The 21,545-nt window shown below is 40.4% G+C and overlaps 2 protein-coding genes across 3 annotated transcripts; both read right to left on the bottom strand.

Annotated features, from left to right (window-relative positions):
* Positions 1-83: 83 nt before the first annotated feature.
* LOC100834621 (transmembrane protein 120 homolog) lies at positions 84-4,450 on the bottom strand. Of its 2 annotated transcripts, none has more exons than XM_003571439.4 (10): positions 4,068-4,450; positions 3,488-3,566; positions 3,310-3,401; positions 2,232-2,336; positions 2,046-2,125; positions 1,615-1,705; positions 1,438-1,545; positions 1,061-1,147; positions 733-801; positions 84-639 (listed from the first exon to the last, which is right to left on the bottom strand). In XM_003571439.4, the coding sequence occupies exons 1-10, from the start codon at positions 4,263-4,265 to the stop codon at positions 457-459; spliced, it is 1,092 nt and encodes a 363-aa protein (XP_003571487.1). In that variant the 5' UTR covers positions 4,266-4,450; the 3' UTR covers positions 84-456. The 2 variants fall into 2 exon arrangements, with proteins under 2 accessions (XP_003571487.1, XP_024318044.1); XM_024462276.1 differs by lacking the exon at positions 4,068-4,450 and adding an exon at positions 3,700-3,718.
* Positions 4,451-8,404: 3,954 nt separating this feature from the next.
* LOC100834014 (HEAT repeat-containing protein 6) lies at positions 8,405-21,323 on the bottom strand. Its single transcript, XM_010236111.3, has 28 exons — positions 21,062-21,323; positions 20,883-20,975; positions 20,193-20,365; positions 18,352-18,625; positions 17,994-18,061; positions 17,850-17,919; positions 17,443-17,763; positions 16,769-16,848; positions 16,617-16,668; positions 16,088-16,241; positions 15,570-15,657; positions 15,387-15,489; positions 15,222-15,309; positions 14,862-14,959; positions 13,912-14,094; positions 13,039-13,290; positions 12,418-12,513; positions 12,235-12,329; positions 12,105-12,168; positions 11,913-12,000; positions 11,763-11,833; positions 11,495-11,577; positions 11,328-11,412; positions 10,966-11,039; positions 10,273-10,379; positions 9,866-9,984; positions 9,704-9,781; positions 8,405-9,166 (listed from the first exon to the last, which is right to left on the bottom strand). The coding sequence occupies exons 1-28, from the start codon at positions 21,245-21,247 to the stop codon at positions 8,936-8,938; spliced, it is 3,474 nt and encodes a 1,157-aa protein (XP_010234413.1). The 5' UTR covers positions 21,248-21,323; the 3' UTR covers positions 8,405-8,935.
* Between the last annotated feature and the right edge of the window lie 222 nt (positions 21,324-21,545).

Below are 21,545 nucleotides of genomic sequence, written 5' to 3'. Positions count from 1 at the left end.
TCCATGGATGGAAATGATGATGATTTCTGTTTATAATCCATAATTTCCAGCCAAACATGGTCTGGTTCATAACTTATGATCAATGGCCCAACAACAGAAACGCCTTATGAAGACAGAATTGACAGGGTCACAGCTGTATACAACTTCACATGTTTGATTCCGACAATGTAAGTCTCACAATAGCTATACTGGGAAAATTGCGCTACATCTTACAATCCTAAGTTCATCTAGCCCACTTGCTGTTCAGAAAAAAAAAGATAAACAAACATTATTCTTGGTTACCCTCAACCTGAGACCATCAGCAACCTAGTTGTTTGATGACTACACAAGTATAACCTTGACAGGGACGGTCAGCTCTAGGAGCTGGTGGCCGAAAAACTAATGCTTTACAATTAGGATAACCCTGATTGGACATGGGCAATGACGCAATGTTCATAGGATGGGAACATCTCCTTTTCAAGCTCCAGCTGCCGAATTTGTCAGCGATGAGCCAGTTGGTGAGGTGCACGCAGCAAGATCACGTTTGCTTTTGGATTTCTTCATTTTCGCTTTGAATCTTGACTTGACCATCAATGTATCCACTGTGTTTGCAAAGTTGCCAATTGCCATTGCAATAAGCAGGATCCCACACACCACAACCTGTGACAACATGCATATGGATTAAACATGACAAATCCTGGTTGGTTATTCAAATAAAAATACAGGTTGCATTAATAACTAAAAATTCCTGACCTGCCACTCAGGGATGATGCCTCTATGAGCTGTCCGAAGAAGTAAAAATCCAACATAACCCTCAAAGACCTACATAAATAGGAGGGAAACCATATAAATAACGTAATGCTATACTGACACCAGCATTCCCATTTGACAACACAAAAATTGCTTTCTGAATGACTTGATAGACTGATAGTATTCTTGAAGTAAGCGAAGCAGGACATTTTAGCACATCATCATGTACCAAGATCAAAAACATAATATGAGACAAAAACTGGTCTGCCTTGGCAATCTGTGGCAGATATTTGAATATTCAATACCAGCTAGCGTAAGGATAATGCAATACCTGTAACAGAAAGAGGACAGGACACAACAGCAATAATTGACCTTCAACACCAGCAGTCTCCCCCCACACTACGTCCATTCTTTTAGCCTGCCAGAAAAGGAAAATTCACGTTACAAAAAAAAATCACTTTGACTAAAGTTTCAGCAGATGACTGCACAGGTAAATGGATGTAGCGAAGAGCCATACTGTGCCTAAAATGCCATGCAATAAGCCAGATGATGAAAAGGTAATATCAATTGTGTAAACTGTAAATTTCACCAATATCCTTAAGTTCTTCACAACAACAGCTACTTGATCAGGAAAATAATAGGAGAGTGCCACCAGAGGAAACAAAGAGACAAACAGTTCCTTTGCCCATCCTTATAAGGATATGTTACCTTCCCTAAAGCAATCCGAGTATATAGTCTTTGACGTTGGTATCTGTTCTGCAACATCATGGCAAAACCTTGCATCACAGCCCAGCACAGAAACAGCTCAACACCTCTCTGTGAAAAAAAGGTAAACGTTAAGCGCATGCTTTCATGTTCAGAACAGAAAAGAAATACCTACCATACCTGTTTACGTGCACAGTCAGGTTGTCCTTTAATCTCCCATGTGAGACTTACAAGAGCCATCAGCATGGCACAATAGTGATGGCTTACCCACCTTAAGAAACAAAATCAACTCTTTTTAAGGTCCAAGTGTACCAAAGAAGTATGGTGCTTATATGCATAATAATGACTAAAAAAGAACAAGCCAAATCATAACAAGAAAAAAGCTGTGAAACAACGTGTCAAAGGTGGATAGACAGGTATACAAGAGAACATTTTTTTTTCACATAGCACGTAATATAATTTAAAGCTTCAGAGCATCATAATACTCCCTTCAAATGAGAGATGAAAATATTGGTCCATACTAACATGGGAAAACTAGAGAATTTGGATCCACATCAGTTATTTTAGTTGTCTTGGGTATGAGTCAATGTCAGATCTTTGGTGTTCCTTACCAAGGACGGATATCACTTCCATTAACTCGCAAAATGTTCTCTCGCAAAGCTAAAGTTGTATACAGGAATAACAGCCAAGCCTGTTAAGCATAAGAGAAGTTCACCTGTCAGTTTCTTTTTGGCATGGGAACAAACAAACTATAATTTCATCTTACTAAAGTTCCATGATCAGGCGACAGAAAGTACCTGGTATAGCTGAACTGGCAATGCTGGGAAGCATCCATTCCATAACCATGTTCGAAGAAACAACAGAATCATCGGGAAACCAAGAAACACTACTGCAGTCCTATCCTGAAAAAATGGAAAAAATGATTACATAGTGTAAAAGATTGCTAGCAGGCAGGAATTATCTATGTGTTTATAAAGTTCTCCACAAGTGTAACATCAATAGCGAAAGCATACTTCCTATCAGCTACCGCACATGCAGAAAAAAAGATGTGTGAAATTATAGATTTGTAATTTTGCATTTGTACACCCAAAGGTGATTCAAATAATACTACTATAGAACAGTATAATTTTACGTTTAAATTCTGTTCAAAATATTGACCTTTCAGTTTACAAAAAGAGCTCATTCATTTCTGTTTCTGCATCATCATCACTACAGCCTTTCATTGAAATTAACCTTTTAGGCAAGCAAGATTTCTAAGTGAGGATGGGGATTTGAAAGGATAAATCATAAAAAGCTAAAACAGAAATAAGGCGCAAGAGTGTTTTGTTTCCACTAAGAGTGAGAGACTCATGGGGGAAATTGATTGTTACATTAATTGTTTCTGTAAATTTAAGTATCAGGTTACATTATTGTTTACATTCTTACATGGGCATCTGAGGGTAGATTAATGCGAGTATATGACTTTCTCTACTTGAATAACTTGAAGTTAGTTAATTCATCACAATTTGCACAAGTTCGACAGATACATTGACCATAATTGACTGAACGGTGTCAGATGCAGGAATGAATTAAAAATACCTATTATGTCAGCTGAATTTCACCGATTTGTACTCTAGCGCATTTTTATAACTCCTAATCAGACTTGGATATCATTTTAGGATCATGGTAAAAACATGTTGCACATTTTTCACTTTAGAGAAGCTTCAGGCGACTGAAAGATACCATTTTCCCTAAGACTACCCGCATCAAAGGGAAAAGTAAAATTCAAAGCTGCTCAAACACACTAGCGGCCAGCTTCATGCAAAGTCCTCATCCCACAAAACAAATTGATGTCTGCCTAGATTTTCATCAATAGTAGTACAATTTTACACATACCCTGTAGCTATTGTATTCCTCCTTCACCTTGAGCTGCACCTCCTTCCTTGCCCGGAGATTCACTGGGCCCAAGAGCACCTTCAAAAAAGTGCCTACAAACCCCAAAAACAGCAAAATATTAGAATAACAGAACCTCGCGACAACAAGATCAAGCTCAACAAGAGCACCAATTACATACCGTGCGCCTTGCTCGGGACGATCGACGCGATGTCGCCGTCGCTCATGAGGCATGCCGCTCGATCCAAGTCCTCCTCAACCTGCGCAAGCACACCAAACAGGCCAAGGCCACATCAGCACGAAGCAAGCAAGGAATGGTACGAGGCACGCACATTGTGACTGATCAATCGATCATCATCAGTAGCAGACGCATATAGATGGGCTGGGCACGACCATTCAGAGAGACAGACAGAGAGTGCCTCCCAAAAGCTCCCACGCTCTCTCCACAACGCACGCATCCATCTCGGGCACTAGCAGAAGTCAAGAGATTTTCCACAGCGTACCAAACCAAAAACTGAAGCTCCACGCTTGCAGATCTCCCCCAGTGATCCGGCGATGCCAACCCGTCAAGCGAAGACGAGCAACAAGAGCGCGGAGTTGACCTAGTCGTACCTAACACCCGCGGCCGCGATCTCTCCCACCCACCCACCGACAAGCGCACGCACGCACGCTCCGTGGAGAGGATGGATGACGAGAACAGGACATGGGCAGCACAGCACAGGCTGTGTGTGGTGGGCAGCAAAGGCAGGCGGACGCTTTACCTTCTCACGGTCGGCGTGCCCAGCGGCGGCGGCGGCGGCCTTGCGCAGACGTCCGAGCTCCCCCGCGAGTGCCGCGGCGCGGCGGCGCAGCGCCTCCTCCTCCGCCCGCGCCCGAGACATGAGCGCCGCCGCCGCGTCCTGCAGCTCCCGCGCCTGCTCCGCCACGCGGGCCGCCGCCTCCGCCGTCTCCTCCGCCATCTCCTCCTCTGCTGCTCGCCCCTCTGCTTCCCTCCCCTCTAGTAGCTTCCTCCTCTCTTCGCCCCCTCTCTCTATACAGGTCGCTCGGGAGAGATGGGCGACAGAGGCTGACGACTGGGTCCCAGCTGCAGGCAGAGAGGGTGGGTTTGATTTGGGAGACCTCTCTTCTCTCTCAGGTCTCAGCTTAATAATGTAATGCGATGGGATGACCAATTTGGGTGGCCTTAAATAGGGATCTCTTTCATTTGATTAGACACCAGGACGTGTAGATTTGGGTGATGTTGATTAGATTTTTAGCCTTTTCTACTTTGCTTTTTTGAGTGGTAGGGGGTTTGATGCGACATTCTTTGTCTTTTTTGGGTTTGGTTTTTCTTTTGGGAGGGGTAGGGTTTCTTGTGGGACAAGCGGGGGCGAGTGTCGACGGTGTGCCATGCATGCACGCGCGCATCTCGTTGCTCTGTCGACGTGGTGTGATAAGGTTTTTGTGTTCATTACGTAACGGTCAACCTTTGTATCGGATTGTCGTGTCCGTGTCTGCGGTGGCGCGAATGTGGTCATGGATGGAGCTTGATATATATGCTGGATAAGAAAAACGTATGGCACAATAGTTTATCATGTTATCGCTTTGTCGGGCTTCATCTTTTTTCCACTTGCCCTTTTTGTGATTTCTAGTTGTGCACCGACAAATTAGGAAAAATAAAATAGGCAAATGCTTATCTAGCTTTAAAGCTCCTTTATGTTACTGTGTCCGCCACGTTAACTTAGATCTACCCACATTGTCGAGTAAGCACGGATGGAGCGATACGACGCGGGAGACAAAGTAGGGCAAGAAAAAGAAATAGGCAAAGCTCAAAATATTGTTTCGTTCATGATCACTTTGATGTTTTTTTTTCACAGGACCATTGCATTTTTCTTTATCTATTGCGCACGGTGCAAATCTGGTATTAAATGAATAATAAAGCCAAAAAACGAAATTGTACCACTTGATTTTGTATACATGGAATTTTTTTGCTAGCTTGTGTGATGATACGGTGATGATGACGATGCATGCAAGCAAGAAATCATGCACCGTGATTTTACATATTTTTTTAGCGTACCGTGATTTTACATGTATATCACACGAGCAAGAACGATATACTTATTCCGTCCCGAAATAAGTGACGAAGGGAGTATGATTTTAGTCAGGAGGCTGGCCTGTAAAAATAGCCCATAATTTGAAACAGTGCACAATAGCTCACTGATCTCAAGCATACCTAATAGCCATCTGTTAAAGCCGTCGTGTGCCAAAAATGCACAGACAGTTAGACTGATACGGGATTGTTACGCCTTAATCAGAAATAATGGCAGATCAAAGACACCAGAAAATGTGTTGGCCGTGCAATAATTAATCAGGGAGCCAGCGTACACACATACGAGATCGGGACTTAATTAGGTTGCTAACCTTTCGGCCCATGCATCCGCGTATTAATTGATGACAAAGCGTTTTCTCGGTAAATCATGTTTAGTTAGTTTTTGCCAATGCGTGTGGCATTGCCGTCGTCTCTTCATTTGAAAAACAAGTTAAACTAGCTGAATATAGGTCACTCACCTATATTCAGCCATGTATGTATGTGTGTATAATTAGTTAGCAAGAGAAAATTAGAGGAATTAACGTATCTACTCAGCTTATTCGTGAAGGAACTGACGTATTAACTCAGAATTATGAATATGATAAACAATCCTCGCACTCGTTGGAAGAAAGTCCTCTTGACACGTCAATTTTTTTAATTCTACAACAGGAGCTCTTATGCTGGAGGTAGTTGTCAATGCACCGTGGAGTGACTACCACTGCATTAGAAACAAAGAAAAAAGGACAAGATTAGACCCCAAAGTACATCAAATATTTTAATCAGATACAGTAGTGCCCACGGCTCCTACCGGACAAGAAAGGTAGGAAGACTATTGTATCTGTTGTGCCAGTTCCCGGAACAGTGTTCTGCCATCTGCTAATCTTGATTATGCATGGTGTCATTCATGGTCTCATGGAAGACAAGTAGGTGAAATTTCTGTGTCTAATGGCTAATGCAAAGGTTACCTCTACAAATATTAGTCCAGCTGGGATGCACAATGTTTTTTCTAAAAGGTCTATAATATTTGTGAGATTGTAGATAATGTTTGGACAAAAGGATTCAGAGATCCTTATCGAGAATGCAAGAATTTGGAAAATGTATCAAGTTAAACCATAGAGGCGTCAAGTTTATGCAGAGGCTTGCTCTTTCGAAGAAAAAAAATAGAGGCTACAAGTGCTAGCCCTGATAGATGAATTTGTGCATCGACACACATTAATACATGCGGCGGCGAAATGGGAGACCGGAGACACCGGCACTATAGACTATAGAGGCCCTTATTAGTGCCCATCCAGCAAGGCGCCATGTATCCATTAATTGGATGTTTTTGCAAGTTCATGACATGTGGCATTCATGTTCTCCAGTCTTGCTCATGTAGCCTACGGCCTGTGGAGTAAATGTTTGCCCATTTTGTGGTGACATCTCCCATGAGCAGTGTACATGGTCTTTGAATAATGAGATGTTGGACCATCCATCCTCCTCTTGGGATGTGTATGAATTATGTTGCATGTTGCTTGGTGGTGGCCCTACTGATTATTAATAATTGACATGGTATGGACTGCAAGGGTGGATCATGTTGCTAAAAACTAGCAACTGATCTTCTAAAAAAACTAGCTAGCTGATGATGATCCAACATCGTTAAGCATTTTCTCTAAAAAAGCAGTCGTTAAACACTTAGGTCTTGTTTGGTACTCACTCCGATCCATATTAATTGTCGAATTGTTACATGTATCTAGACGTTTTTTATGCATAAATGCATCCATATTTGGGGAAAGTTGAGACAATTAATATTGATCGGAGTATTAGAGTTTTTGGGATGTTTTCTAGGGTATTATCCACTCCAAATTGAAAACACTAAAAGCCCCAATTGGTTGTTTGGTAGGAAATGTTTAGGATTATCCCTAGTTTTCACCCACAAAACACTCCATTTTTGTACCAAATTAAAACACTTCCCATATTGTTTTCTAGAAAAACGCTAGTGTTTTGAGTTTTTGAAAGTTTTGAATGAACACCCAAACCTCTCAAATATCAAAACACTAGTACTAAAAAATACACTGTAATATGGGAGAAACCAGGAGGAGTAATGTAGAATAAAAATTATTATTATTAGAAAAGGAGTGGTCCACAAGAAAGAAAGGACAAGAACAGATGCAATATTCTAGGTATCATTCCCAGATGAATTCAAGCAATTATGTGCAATAACTTCAGCAAAAATTTAGAAAGAGAATTGCAAAAGAAAGTCTATCCAGACAAAAACCACATCAGGACCAGCAAACATAACAAGAGCCAAGTACGGTACTTCCGTGTGAGAACAAACAAACAAACAATTTTTTTAAATACAGAACGTTGATGCTCAGTTTTTTTAAGGCCCGGATGTTATTGCTAACTGGAATGCAATCGAAATAGAGTTCACTGGGTCGAAGACAGCTATAGGGTAAAACCGGCCAGTAAGCCGGGTGAGAACAAACAAACGATTTTTTAAAAATATACAGGATGTTGATGCTCAGTTTTTTTAAGGCCCGGATGATATTGCTAACTGGAATGCAATCGAAATAGAGTTCACCGAGTCGAAGACAGCTGTAGGGGAAAACCGGCCAGTAAGTGACCCGCAAAGGTCAGTGCCTAAAAGCAAGTCCAGGAAAACTCAGTTCACAGGCACAAGTCGCCATGAACAGCTGCTGCTTGCTGCCATCATTCTTGTCAGCTCTTCACCTATTCAACATTAACCACCAATCCTGATCAACCCAGCAAACGGTGGCTACAGATCAAGACTCTGAAACAAACCAGGGACTCAGGAAAGCATTTAAGTGTGTACAAGCTGTGGAAAGTAGGCAAGAGCATATAGCACTCAGCTTCCATCCATTCATCTCCAGCAATGTTACCAGGTAAACACTGGAAACAGTGGAAATAGTGCGTTGCCATTTAGTTATGGCGGTTGGTAGCCCCAGCCGAAATGGCAGGTATTCATTTTCTGTTGTGAACTGACAGATCCAAAATGACAGGAAACATGATACGGATGAGGACAAGTCATCATGCTTGTGGTCTAACAATGCATTCATGTCCCCATTGCAAAGTCCATGGTAATCCATAGCGCTACGGTCTATGTGGAACTAATGAATACATGTATGTATCTGTAACTGTTGATACTTTGGGCTAGGATAGCTTAAGTGGAGAAATCCCTCGGTAGAAGTATGCCAGTACTTGCAACACATATGCACACTAATGCTTTACTGTAAATTAATATGATGTACAACATGGCCACACCTGGAACTGGAGGAAACTCAAGAACTACTTTTACACGAGAATACAACGACACGCGGAGGCACATTTGGCAGTGATCCAAGCATCTGCCAGGATCTTCTGTATGCTGGCAAATATCTGAAAACGGCAAACTCCGCACCTTCGCTGAGTTCACTGAGTATATTAATGTACAGGTCAGGTTGTCTCTCTTTATTGGAAGCCTCTTGAGAACAAAGTTGATAAGCGAGTTGGCTTTCAGAGAGGTAGATGACCAATAACTTGCTGCTTGTAATGCCGGTGGAGACCACAATAGATGTTTGTTACTCATGCTATGCTTCTAGCCAAATGCTCAAATCTCTGAGCAATAGCTTGCTGGTTTCCACTTTTATATACTTCGAGCAAGGACATCACAGCAGAGGATAGCATAACTTTCTGTGATACATTTGGGCTGAAACCATCCTCGTCATTTATGGTCTTGCTTACTGGAGGCTGGTCCTCGGTATTATTGAATGAGGAGCATAAAGACTTCAACCAGTCTTCAAGAAAGGTTGCTTTCTGCTCAAAATGGCACACGGATGAGATAGTATAATAGAACAATAGATCTGGAAGTCAATTACCAAGAAATTGAAGTGTTGAGCAGTTAAACCGTAAAAGAATTCAACTGTAGGTTACAAAATAGTAACAATAGATCCGTTGGCCAATTACAAAGAAATAGAAGCTTTGAGCGTTTAACCACAGAAGAACTCAACTGTAGGGCTAAGGTCACTGGGGAATAAGTTACCATGAAAATTGAAGTCAATGGCAAACAAGGGCTGACGAGACAGATTTAAGGGCCATTGCCCATTAGGGTTATCCGTTGTTAAAACAGTAAGCCCCGCATTGTCAGCTTTGGAAGGGTGCAAAAAGTTTTATTCCTAGTGTATATGTTTGATATTTCCATTCATAACAGGGCCAATGTATGCTCCTGAAACTGATGAACACAGATTCTAACAATATAAATATGTCCTGACTAATATATGCCACTTAAAAACACAAGACATGCAAAGATGATCTATTTCAAGAAAACACTAATTCACAGGAATGAGTCCTTACCTTGAAAAGAAAATCTTTCAGGCTTTGATCATCCTTTGGAGAAACAAAACCAAGCAAGTGAAGAGCAGTAAATGTAAGCTGTAAAAAGGAGAAAAGCTTCAACGATGCTGCGAAACATGTTTTGGTGTAAATAATATCTGTATATGTATCATCAATACTGGCCTGTTTCTCAAGGTTGTCTCGGTGTTTGAAATTTGAAGGTGACGACGCATTGTTTGAACTTAATGACTCAAGGACATGAACAGGGCCTCGAACAACATCTGGAAATGAGGTACCATAATCTACACAAAGAGTGATAAGTAAGCATCCAGCAGCATCATGAACTTAGTTGGAGAATGGAATGAGTCCACAGTCAAGACACAAATATCCAATAAATGAAATATGGAGCAGCAGAAGCAGCATTGATTTATCCAACAAAAAATTAACTACTACATAGCATAGACAAATGCAAGTACAATCAAAATAATAATGGAACAAAGATTTAATCCATTGGCATGATATGGTATTAGTGAAATGTGGAAGGTCAAAACTAAAATAAAGGCGGAAATTAAAGCATACAGAGGACTAACCAAGCCTTGTGACTGGCACAGCTAAGGCAACGGCCGCATGCATCCTTATCTTATAATTGTTCGAGTCCCGGAGTAGCAGTAGAAGTATGCTATAAACACTTGATGCCCTGTTACACAAAACACTTGAAAATCAGAAGCACCAATATATGAAGTTGGAGTATTCACATAGGTACAATGGCACCACGGCGGATTATCTCGGTCAACAGACTTCATAAGGTGAAAGGAAACCATGGGAAAGGTTACAAGGCAATGTCAAATCTAAATATCTACAATATGAAGTATTACAAATGAAGTCAATCACAAAAGTCTTGCAGCATGTCATCACTAAGTGTGTTGGGCTGTGCATCTGTGCCTTGGGCAACCATTAATTCCATAGCGATGGAAAATGAGAAGTTTATAATAGCACAGTAGTCCACATGAAGAACTACCAACATTGCATTTCAGCACAGAAACCTTAGGCACTATTGTCAATTTGTCATATAGCACTTCTGATTGACAAGTTGACAATGAAAAATGAAAGAGTTTCATCTTCTGACCATTGATAGCAAGCATACATTTCTTTGAAATGTTTCCAGAAGATAAAAGAAAACATTTACTTGTACAATGGAACTTCTAAAGCAGAAACGGATGCATAAAATTTCTGAGAAAAATTCCAGCAAAATCTGAAACTTATTTAATGCGTAAAAATCATACCACGGCATGTCTGAGAGTCTCAAGGTATCATTCATGAATAAGTTGCTAAGAGCGTGACAAACATTCCATTGAACCTGAAGAAAAGACAGACATGTCAAACAGCGGCAGATATCCATGTCATGAATCTTTACAGCCAACAGTAACTTATCCTAGAAAATTAGAAGGAAAAAACTAGGTGCAAATCCCTACTAACCGAGGTGTTCCTCGTGAGGACATAACAAGGCGAATATACCTTCTTTTTATCTCGCCTTAACAAAAGAAAATATCTCGGGAACCAGAATAAAACTGTGAACTTGTGATGAATAACAAAGTACTCAGCACATGGATTTTTATGTTTTAAGTGTAACCATTTCTAGTAGTACCTTAACATTTCCGGTTGTCACACAAGACATCAAAGCCTGTACCATCCTTTCAAGCCAGACAAGATCTCCATAGTTAACTGAATCGCTGTTATGGAAGTCGCAAAATTGTAAGCTGAAGAAAAGAGATAAGAAAATTTGCAATTGATGCACGCAGAATGTTGAGCAACCTTGGCACATCGACGTCAGGTTGATGATTGAATCTGATAAACCTTGAAAGATATCCAAGAGCTCTAACAGCATTTGACTTCACCTGAACGAAAACAAAGCAAAAAAAACACTGGTGCTATTAGTTATATAAACATACACAGAGAGCTTCCTTTTTCTTTTAAAATAATGTGTATCCCATGACACCCTTTATTCTTCATAGCTAAAATAGACATCTGAGCCGCTGAACAATTAAAATAAAACCACATCAGCTGACTAAGATAGGCTTACCTTTTCACCGTCTTTGGTCAGGCGCAAAGCAATTTCAACCAACAAAGACGTGGTTGATTTATCTATTACACCTGCAATTGAAAAAAATGGAGATAAGCATGACATATTAGTATATATTGTAACCAATAGCCATCAACATGAAATACGTACCTGCAGATGGATCCGCTTGCAGTTCTAATGCTCTAAAACGAATAGAAGAACAAAGATTTGCCAAAGCCCATGATGCAGTGATACGAACCTAAACATTAACGTTGATGGTAATAGTATTAGGTTATACATATACTACTTGACAATTTTTAGTTAAAAAACATGCATAAAAAGATAAATATTCACATATCATACTGGAGTCGATGAATTTCGGGTATTAAACTCAATGGCTTCTATGAACTCGCCAGGCAGACTAGAACTGCAGGAGGAAACAATGAGTTATGTCTTCATCTTCATTTAAGTACCTTAAAGATCTGTAACTTACCTCGACAGTATTTGCGAGAAACATGAAACAATACCGATGGCTCGACAAGCAGCCGATCGCACAGTAGCAACTGCGTCACTCATTGCTGCATGAACCTACAGAACGACAATGTTACACACACAATGGATTTTCTAAACAGGCTAGGAAACACAATCAAACATGCAAATGAGACATTAAACTTACAGATGACGACGTCACATAATCTCTGTTGTTTACTGGCAGGGAGAAGAAAACATCAGAAGTCATGCCTGCAAAACATGTGAGTGATGCTGTCCTGACCTACAATCAAACAGGTACTTTATTTAGCCCAGGGAAACACACACATAAAATGAATACTTTCAGCTCTACACAAAAGAATCCCACCAAGTCCATGGAACACAATACTCTACTTACTCCGTTCCATAATTCTTGTCGAAATATTGCATGTATCTAAACGCCTTTTAGGAATAGATACATCCATTTTTGGGCAAATTTGAGACAAAAATTATGGAACGGAGGGAGTATATTTTATTGGTGATGTCACAAGAGAAAACAGATTTCTTCCATCCTGAACTTAAAGACCATGCAAACAACACAATTGAGAAAAACCATGCATTAAACCAAGGATCATAAATGTTAGCACTATATTCAAACATGATTAGTTGGCTGCTTTCACTAAAGCGGGCAGGCGTTGTGCTACTAATCTGCTTATTGTGTTAGCATTGGCACCACAGATTCTTGAGAAATAAATGAAGTCTAAGCAGTGTTTGTTCTATATTAATATCAAATAAATGCACAACACAGATTCTATAGATGGTAAATTACCATAGCGGAGGCATGTGACAATCCCCGAGGGAGAAGAGTTTCTATCACCTCAATCCAACGGTTGGTTCCAAGTGTTATATCCGAAGCACAGTTTTGTGTTGGTCCAGGGATTACGATTTCAAAGTGCGGTGCAGATTTGATACTTTTATTTACAGTACAATCAGAAATTTGCTGAATATCCAGCAATCTACATTCTTTGAGGTCATCTGCTCCCTTGAATCCAGATGAAACACGCAGACACTCGTCGATTACCTGGCAAACAGAACCACAACACGTTAATAAATAATCAATAACTAAGTATGATCCTGAATGAGTGGTTTATTTACATAATAAAAAGGTTCTAAGATCAGAATCGAACAAGGATGCAGAAACTGATGCAAAATGGGAAGAAAAATCAGGGCAACAAACATGTCATTATACCAAGTAACCAAGTTCATAAAAACCTGAGATTAGAATATTCAGGCACCACGTAACAAATAATCAACAAAATAATCTGAGCATGGGATAATGTAATTCAATCAGTATGCATCTTATGTTGGGAGAAAAGGTAAAGTACACATCCAACTTCAGGTACATCCTATAGGCTACATTGATATTATTAACAACTAAACTTGAACATTGATCGGTACCAACACTGGCAAGTATAGTAATTTGTGGCAAATGGATAAACTGGGGAAAACAAGACGGATGCAAGGTTGAGAACTACCCAGTATCGAGAATTTATCCAGTTCATCGCAAAGCACAAAAAAATATCAGCTTCAAGGAGAAAAGATTAAAGCTCCCTAATGGCAATGCAAAATAGACTACAAATCAGATGACATGGAAAATAGAGTTTCATTCACAAGATTTCAAAATATTTACAGAATAAACTACCTTAATGCCAGCTACAAGACATCTTCCCTTAATCGATAACTCTTCTTTAGGAGGTCCAAAGTTAGCATCAGATCTTTGGTCTTCAAAGATTTCCGTTTGCAACAAATCAAGAACAATGTCTTGAACTTTTTCCCAAATGATGTCTGCACAGCTTGGGTAATTATGAACCACTGATCTCAACACCTGAACACACATAAAAGAGGATGAATGGTGCCACATGTGTGCCTGTAGAGCAAGTACAAGTGCATTATGTCCTACAATAAAGTGCCAAGACTTATTGCTATGTGGACATATCAAGTGTACATGCAGTAAGAATGCATGAATATATCTGAGGTGGTATCATGTTCTGAAAGATAGCACCATTCTAGTTTGTTATCTGGACTTGCACCTTCTGTTAACGCAAATGTTTTTTTTATTCATGAAACAGAATTTATGTTGTAGTTGTATAAATGTATACACAGAATATCAAGGACAACTACATTACACATTAGAGCATAGAACAGGAAGCATAGCCTTCCTCACAACTAGTTATAAATATGAGCAAGGTATCCAGCACGTGGATACAAATAGGTACCATAACAGAATCCAGATCACAGGAGTTGTGTTTTAGAGGATAACCACAGTTGTTTCTAGTGCTTATGCTGGAAAGATACTAACATCCTTTTAACCAATCTACAGGGTTTGGCAGACAGATGTACTTGTCTTTACGAAGAGTAAAACAAAATCCTTATATTCGTTACGGTATCTTAATATTAGAAAAGTAAATTAAAAAAGGGCAGTAAATTATTACTCCAGACAAATATTAGACTTTGTACTAAATCCCCGACACTTACTATGGATCGCAGGGAGTAGCTAACAAAAAAAATACATAATACGCCAAATTTCCAGACAAATACTAGAGAAAAGAAATTCCAAACGCAATCTTTAAGCGTAACTGGATGATGACTTGCCTGGAGAGCTCCGCATCTAATGCTGAAATGCATTTCCTTTTCTACACAATGAAGAAGGACAGCTACCACACCTGACTTTTGCTGAGCATGTGATGGCCCTGAAAAAGCTCGCATTGGCACACAAATGTCACAGCTCAATAATTCAGAATTCACCAAAACCAAAATTGCAATATGTGCCACCCCTTCAGTTTTCTTTCAAAATTTTTTTTGCAATACGATGAACTCTGGAGTCTTCTAAGAAAATAACTTAATGTAGCAATATGCAGCATATAACAAATAGATAAAAGTTAGACTGAGAAATGAGAACAGAAGGCACGACATCAACAAAAATATTGAGATTGAGATTTGAGAGGGTCTAACCTGCACAACCCTCCATGAGAACTCCAAAGACATCTGAAGAAGGTGGTACCTTCGCAAATGCTGCCTCCAAGCAACTTAGAACATTAACCTGTTGTTAAACTCATGTAAGGTGCAAAGGAGATGGCCACTGTTGCTGAATAAATGAATCAATATTGAAAAACTAACCACTAAGGCATAATGTTCATTTTTATTCGAGTGCTTCTCCAATAATCTGCTGCACATGGCTGTGATGACAGTTGGTAACAACTCCTTTGGCATGCGAGAATACCTATTCATCTAACATATTATCAATTATAATGCATATCAAGTAAGAGAAACAAGAGACACAGTGCGGAAATTAAATCATACGGTGTAGCAGATATCAGAAGGATGAGAACTCTGAACAATGCTGCAAGAAATGTAGCTAGAGTTTCATGCTGTATCAAGTACATCACACCTGCCAAACAGAAACAGATATGTCATGTAAAATTTTCTATTTACAGAAGTCAAAAGGAACTGGGTACGTGAAAGGTATATGGATAAGATCAAAGGGAGATATAAGGGGGAAGTGGGGTGGGAGAGGGTGTGGATGAACCACACCTCAAGAAGTCCGATGGTTATAATAGTAAATACATGCTCATGCAGTTGTACCCTTTGTTAACCTTGTTGGATTGCTTTATGTGCCTAGTTGTGTAAGCTGTTTTTGACATTTGTCAATGTGCTACTGCTGCCTGGTCACGTAGTGTCAAAACTTAAAGTTATGCTTTACTATTTATTTGGTGATGCATATATGTTTGGACAGAACTCACCAACCATGGATTCCTTTGGCCAAAAGAAGTGAATAGATACTGGACTATTGAATTTGAAAATGTCAGCGAGTCCCCTACCTGTATGCAGCTGCATCAGAATTTGACCAAGCGAGCAAGATAACGTAGTGAAAGATCCAAGTTTCGATGATTCCTTGTACTCTGCTACTTGTGTCAAAACTAAGGCATGTCCTTCAAGCATCACAGCAATGGTTGATGCTGCCTCAACACGTACCTGTACATAGTTAACTCAGGTCATGTCAATTATATACACTAGAATTTACAAACGGAAAAGCACCTATTTGGTAGGACCATAATTCATTCGTAGAGAATATACAGAACAGTGGCATGTACTGAACTACTGATACACTGCCATGCCAACAAGTGCAGACTTCTGCAAATAAATGGCTGGATCAAGTAAGGTAAACACCGAGGGTCCAGATCACTTCACAGCAAGCATTTGATACAAGGTTATTAGCATGTGAAATTTTTCCCATATGTCAGATAATTCAGAATGGCCTTCTGGCAAAAAAAATCAACATGGCAGCGAGGTATGTTCACATTGTGGAAGGTAGAATAATCAGGAAAGCTAATACAAACAAACTTGTACCTTTGTTATAGGGTCAAAAATCAAGCATGTCATCAGAGTTGCTCGATGTTTTCTGTATAAGCAAGCAAGCAACAAAAACTAACATCAGAAGATGTCGTGATAGTAAGCAAGGCATGAGATACACCATACGCATGGCACATGGAAGAGTTTACCTTTGTTGGAGGACGTCGTTCTCAGGCAAAAGTAATGGCCATAGTGAAGTAAGTGACTTTGAGTCAGCACGACAGATATCCTTAAATAAGTAAGAATAGGAGTGAGATGATTTCTTAACTAATATAATGTTGCATTTGATGATTAGATACCCATAACTGAATATTGAATTAGAAAAGTCAACAGGCAAATGGAATCGCCTCTTAACAGAGAGACTGAAGGATGTGTTTAGTTGGTGCCACATCTAGCCCTACCAAATGTGGGCAAGAATTGGCATCCAATTTTTTGGCCAAGAAATTTTAACCCTCAGTTTGCCAATTATTTGGCAAGGATATGTGAGAGAGATGTAGTTCCCATTGGCAACCAAATTTTTGGTAACAAACCAAACAAGAGCCAAAAAAATCATTGGTTGACAATTGTTTCGGCATGGCTAGTGCTGGCTCCCAACCAAACACACCCGAAATATCCTCATAGATTGTAAGGAATCAATGTGGTGACAACTCCATACATGTTAACTACCAAAGGAATCAATCTGGTGATAACTCCATTATGATAATAAATTTTTTAACCTAAGCTGTACAAGCTCACAAGGAAAGCAATGACCAAAATAGAGTTGTAAGAATTATGAACAGGAACATCTGATATACAAATTTGAACATGTTATGTGGATGCATACCTGTATACAAAGGATGGCAGCTAATCTAGCCTTTGAACTCCGGAAACGGTCTCCGTTTGTTGCATATCCATCAGTGTCACTCAGATCCGAATCTGATGAGCATAAATCATGTCTAGAAGATTCACTATCCGAACTTCGATCGTCCAATGAATCATTCCCCTTTCCATCCTTTTTTCGTAAATGAGGTGGTCTATATCGACCACGACCAGAAGTCCTGGATTTTGATTCTGTTTTACTTTCGGTTGGAGTTATAGCAGATGGCGTCGATGACCTTAGTCCATACACAAAAAACATTTGCAAATTTGCCACAAAACCTGCTACCTTGAAGTTTATATGCACAATGTTACAATCAGAAAGAGACAAAAATAATTGCTGTAATAACATAAATACACCATTGCTATACTTACATGCCCTGAAAGTGAACCTTTCGGTTCTGAAAGAACCAAATGCAGACAACGAAGAAAGGAAGTATAAAATCTGCAGGACAGTGAGACTTAGATTTTGACTTCAGAATTCATTCACTTCGAAGCGATACATGAAAAACTACTAACCTTGACATAACACTACTCTCTATAATAAGGTTCCTTGCTGTCACAAGATCTATCACTTTCCTCAAGATCTACAGAGTGCAAAAGGGAAGATTGGAGTTAACAAATAATTAAGCATGGACACATAACATTGGCAGAATATGCATCATCCAGTGCCTGCTTGGTCGTTAATGTTTCATATTTGGTGCATCAGCCAAATTTAGATGATCAATCATGGGAGAAGTAGTAATGCAGTAATGCTGGCACAAAATGTTACATATCAGATGCTACAATGCCTGCCAGTTTCTGGTTGCAGTACTTGCTGCCACGGAAATACCTAATGTGAAGCACTAACAAAAATAAAGGAGACATAACCACTAACCTCAAGAACAGACTTCCATAAATCTTCCGACATACTTGGTGCAATTTTACATAGTATATCTTCAACCATGGAAAATGCAGAGATTTCCATATCCCATATATTAGAATTTTTATTATTCGTTGATCCAGAAATGTGGGAAGAAATGCCAGAGCCATTGGGTTTATTTGTCAGGTTCAGTTCAGCTTGCAAGCATGATATAATCAAGATGAGAACTCTGAGTACATTTGAATTCTCAGTTAATGAACTGCTTCTTCCAAAATCCTTATTCAAAAACCTGGAACAGGAGGCAACAATTAATAGCAATATAAAGACATTTCAAAGAACTCGGAATGATGCTAGAGTACAGGTGTTGCTACAATTAATTACAGTTAATTCACCACTTCAAGGCATCTACAAAAGCTAGTCACTTAAGTTTGTCTTTAAGGGCTCTACCTCATCTAAAGACAGCACTAGAGGCAACATTTGTTTCCAATAATTTGTCTCATTCACATAACAATGATTTTATTTTATTAATAATAAATCCACCTCTCCCGCACTATCGGAGATGCTGTCACACAGTACAGATAAAGACAGTTTTTAAGCAATTACAAAATATATAAATATTTGAGAAAATTGTACTGCAGCGACCACCCATACTTTCCTAGGGTTGCAGATTCCCATGTTTACTTAAAATTTGTTAATCTGTCTCCCTGTACCTCAAATTTAGTATGACTTACCCACATTTTCCTAAGATTGCAGATGCTCATTCTTTACTTTCAGTTTTGGTAATTGTTAGGAGTAATCTTGTCATCATAGCACAGTTGTGATATCTAAGAGAATACAACTGGTTGTTTACATGGAGCTAGCTTAGTCATGAAGTATCCAGGGTATGCAGAAGTCTTACTAGAAGTAAGAGTAGTAGTGTTCAAGTCAGTTTTGCATAGCTCAAGGAGCAGTTTTGGAATAGTTTCTAGCTGTTACAGGCTGGAGTACACTAGTACAGTAACCGACCAACTGGTCAGTGAACAGTAACTGACCTACAAAGCCTATATAAGGATGCATCCCCTTTGTAAGAAAACGAAGTTTGTATCACTTGAGATATCTAATAAGGCTTCCTACTAGTAGAACTAGTAGAAGCCCTCTGTGTGTGTGTGAAGCACATCTAGACAGAGTTGTGTGTACGAAGCACATCTCTTTAGGGGGGGGGGGGGGAGAGAGAGAGAGAGAGAGAGAGAGAGAGAGTCCTGGGTGCAAGCTAGTAGATTAGCTCTCACAATTAATTTGCCCTGCTGTACTTTAAATTTATGTGATTTGACCCTATACATCAAATAATTAAATATCTGCTAATTTTCTTGATTAAAATATTACTAGTGTAAATGGTATGTCTATGAAAGGTAGAAATTAATACCAGAACCTCCCAAAAAAATATCAGCGTCATATACACCAGTTCTTGAATATTTGATGCACGTAATTAGTTTTTATCTGCTGCTCTTGCCTGAAAACTCTAGGTTGCAAGTTGCTACAAAAGCGCGCAGGTGGTAGGGGGTGCAAGTGATTTCCAAAAGTAGGCAAGAGGATTAACTTTGTGAGAGTAAAGCATCGCGTGTAACAAAGGAAGAACTATAGTTACACTAATGGGATAATGCAGATCTAAATCATCATTTACTAAGAAAAATGTGATATGGCCAGAATGTAGTAGATTTTCCCTTCAGGTGAGTAAGAACCAGATACTTATATTTCAAGTTAGTTTAGTCAAACAATGAAACGTCATCCCATGTCGTTAATCAACTAGGCTGTTGATACTTCATGCAAAGAAAAATCGCAAACTATTGTACAATATAATCTTGAATATTTTATCTAACCTGAGAATTTGTAAACACTCAGATAGTGTATTCAATGCAGCTGTCCTATCAGAGAGGCCCTTAACACATGCACCGTCAATCGAGCACCTCACAAGCTCATCAAGGAACTTCAACACTGCAAGCCAACCAGAAGAGTCGATCTCTGTATTTGTTCTGCACATGACATCGTGAATCTGCAGAGGTAGGTTCAGTAAATGAACACACAGAGAGAGAAAATTCTCTACCATCGGACTGGTGCAACAACAGTCTTAACTTCTTGGTCAAATTGATCACAACTAATAACTTTGTACTGAATCCCCAGCACTTATTATGGATCGGAGGGAGTACAATTCTAGAACATAGAAATATTTCTTTCCTGCAAAATGTACGAGGGGGTTCACGTGGGAGCAACTACAAAATTGCTAAAACCATGGTTCCAACTAGACATAACATAACCACATCATAGCTACACTGCAAGCTAAACCAAAATTCAAGTTTAAACTAATCAGCATCTAAAAGGTGCCATGGGGCATGTCCGCAATTCGATCAACACTTTGCATACTCTGAACCCAACAGAACGCGGGTCACTGATCAGAATGCTTGGTCTAAGCTAAACATTACAGCCCCGAATCTAAAGCAACCCTGGGCAACTTCCACGGCGCACTTGGAGATCTCGGAGATGCGTGGAAGGAAGCACAGAGCCATCATTACCAGGCGGCAGACGCCACGCAGAACGTCGTCGGCGCCAGCGCAGGGGGCCACCACCGCGGCCTTCTCCGCGAGGAACGCCAAATCCGAGCCCACCTGCAAGCACAAACGCAGACACGGACAGACAGTGAGATCGAGGACGAACCATACCAGACCTACCAGCGCATAAGAGAGGGGGCGACCTCGTGAGCGGAGAGCGCGGCGGCGGCGGCGGGAAGGGAGGGGGACAGGAGGAGGCGGAGGAGGAGCGCGAGGAGGGCCGGAGGGGAGGGCGAGGCGACGGACTCGTCGCGGAGGGTGAGGAGCGCGGTGCGCCACGGACGCGCGCCGCTTCCCCCGGAGGCTGCGGCGGCGGAGGAGGAGGCCATTGGCCGCCGCCGGTGGTTTTGCTGCTCGCTGCCGGTTGAGGGAACTCAGGAGAGTGACAGGTGGGGGTGGGGTGGAGTCGGTGGACTGTGGGCTTCTTCACCGAGGGGTTTTGGACTTGTTGTTAGACCTCGGGAAACGCGTGCATACCAGACGGGCCGGAAAGGTTAATGGGCCCTTCAGAGAACGGCCCAGTGCTTTTCTCACTGGGCCTGAAAATCGAGCTTTCGTAGGGGCCTGAATTAGTATTTTCAATTAGCTAGATTCCGATTTGGCTTCATTGCTACAATGAAACTTTTA

This window comes from Brachypodium distachyon, chromosome 3 (assembly GCF_000005505.3).
Source record: "Brachypodium distachyon strain Bd21 chromosome 3, Brachypodium_distachyon_v3.0, whole genome shotgun sequence".
Lineage (NCBI taxonomy): Eukaryota > Viridiplantae > Streptophyta > Magnoliopsida > Poales > Poaceae > Brachypodium > Brachypodium distachyon.
This window is presented reverse-complemented; position numbering and strand designations above follow the sequence as displayed.

What these genes read in the sequence shown, in the direction of transcription:
- LOC100834621 (XM_003571439.4), bottom strand. Translation starts at nt 4,265, where the DNA reads ATGGCGGAGGAGACGGCGGAGGCGGCGGCCCGCGTGGCGGAGCAGGCG. An exon ending in AGGAATACAATAGCTACAGG is followed by an intron (nt 2,337 to 3,309) that starts GTATGTGTAAAA and finishes CCATTTTTTCAG; the next exon opens with GATAGGACTGCAGTAGTGTT. An exon ending in GGAAGTGATATCCGTCCTTG is followed by an intron (nt 1,706 to 2,045) that starts GTAAGGAACACC and finishes TTGTTTCTTAAG; the next exon opens with GTGGGTAAGCCATCACTATT.
- LOC100834014 (XM_010236111.3), bottom strand. Translation starts at nt 21,247, where the DNA reads ATGGCCTCCTCCTCCGCCGCCGCAGCCTCCGGGGGAAGCGGCGCGCGT. An exon ending in TGCGTGGCGTCTGCCGCCTG is followed by an intron (nt 20,366 to 20,882) that starts GTAATGATGGCT and finishes CTACCTCTGCAG; the next exon opens with ATTCACGATGTCATGTGCAG. An exon ending in ATGAACATTATGCCTTAGTG is followed by an intron (nt 15,310 to 15,386) that starts GTTAGTTTTTCA and finishes GTTTAACAACAG; the next exon opens with GTTAATGTTCTAAGTTGCTT.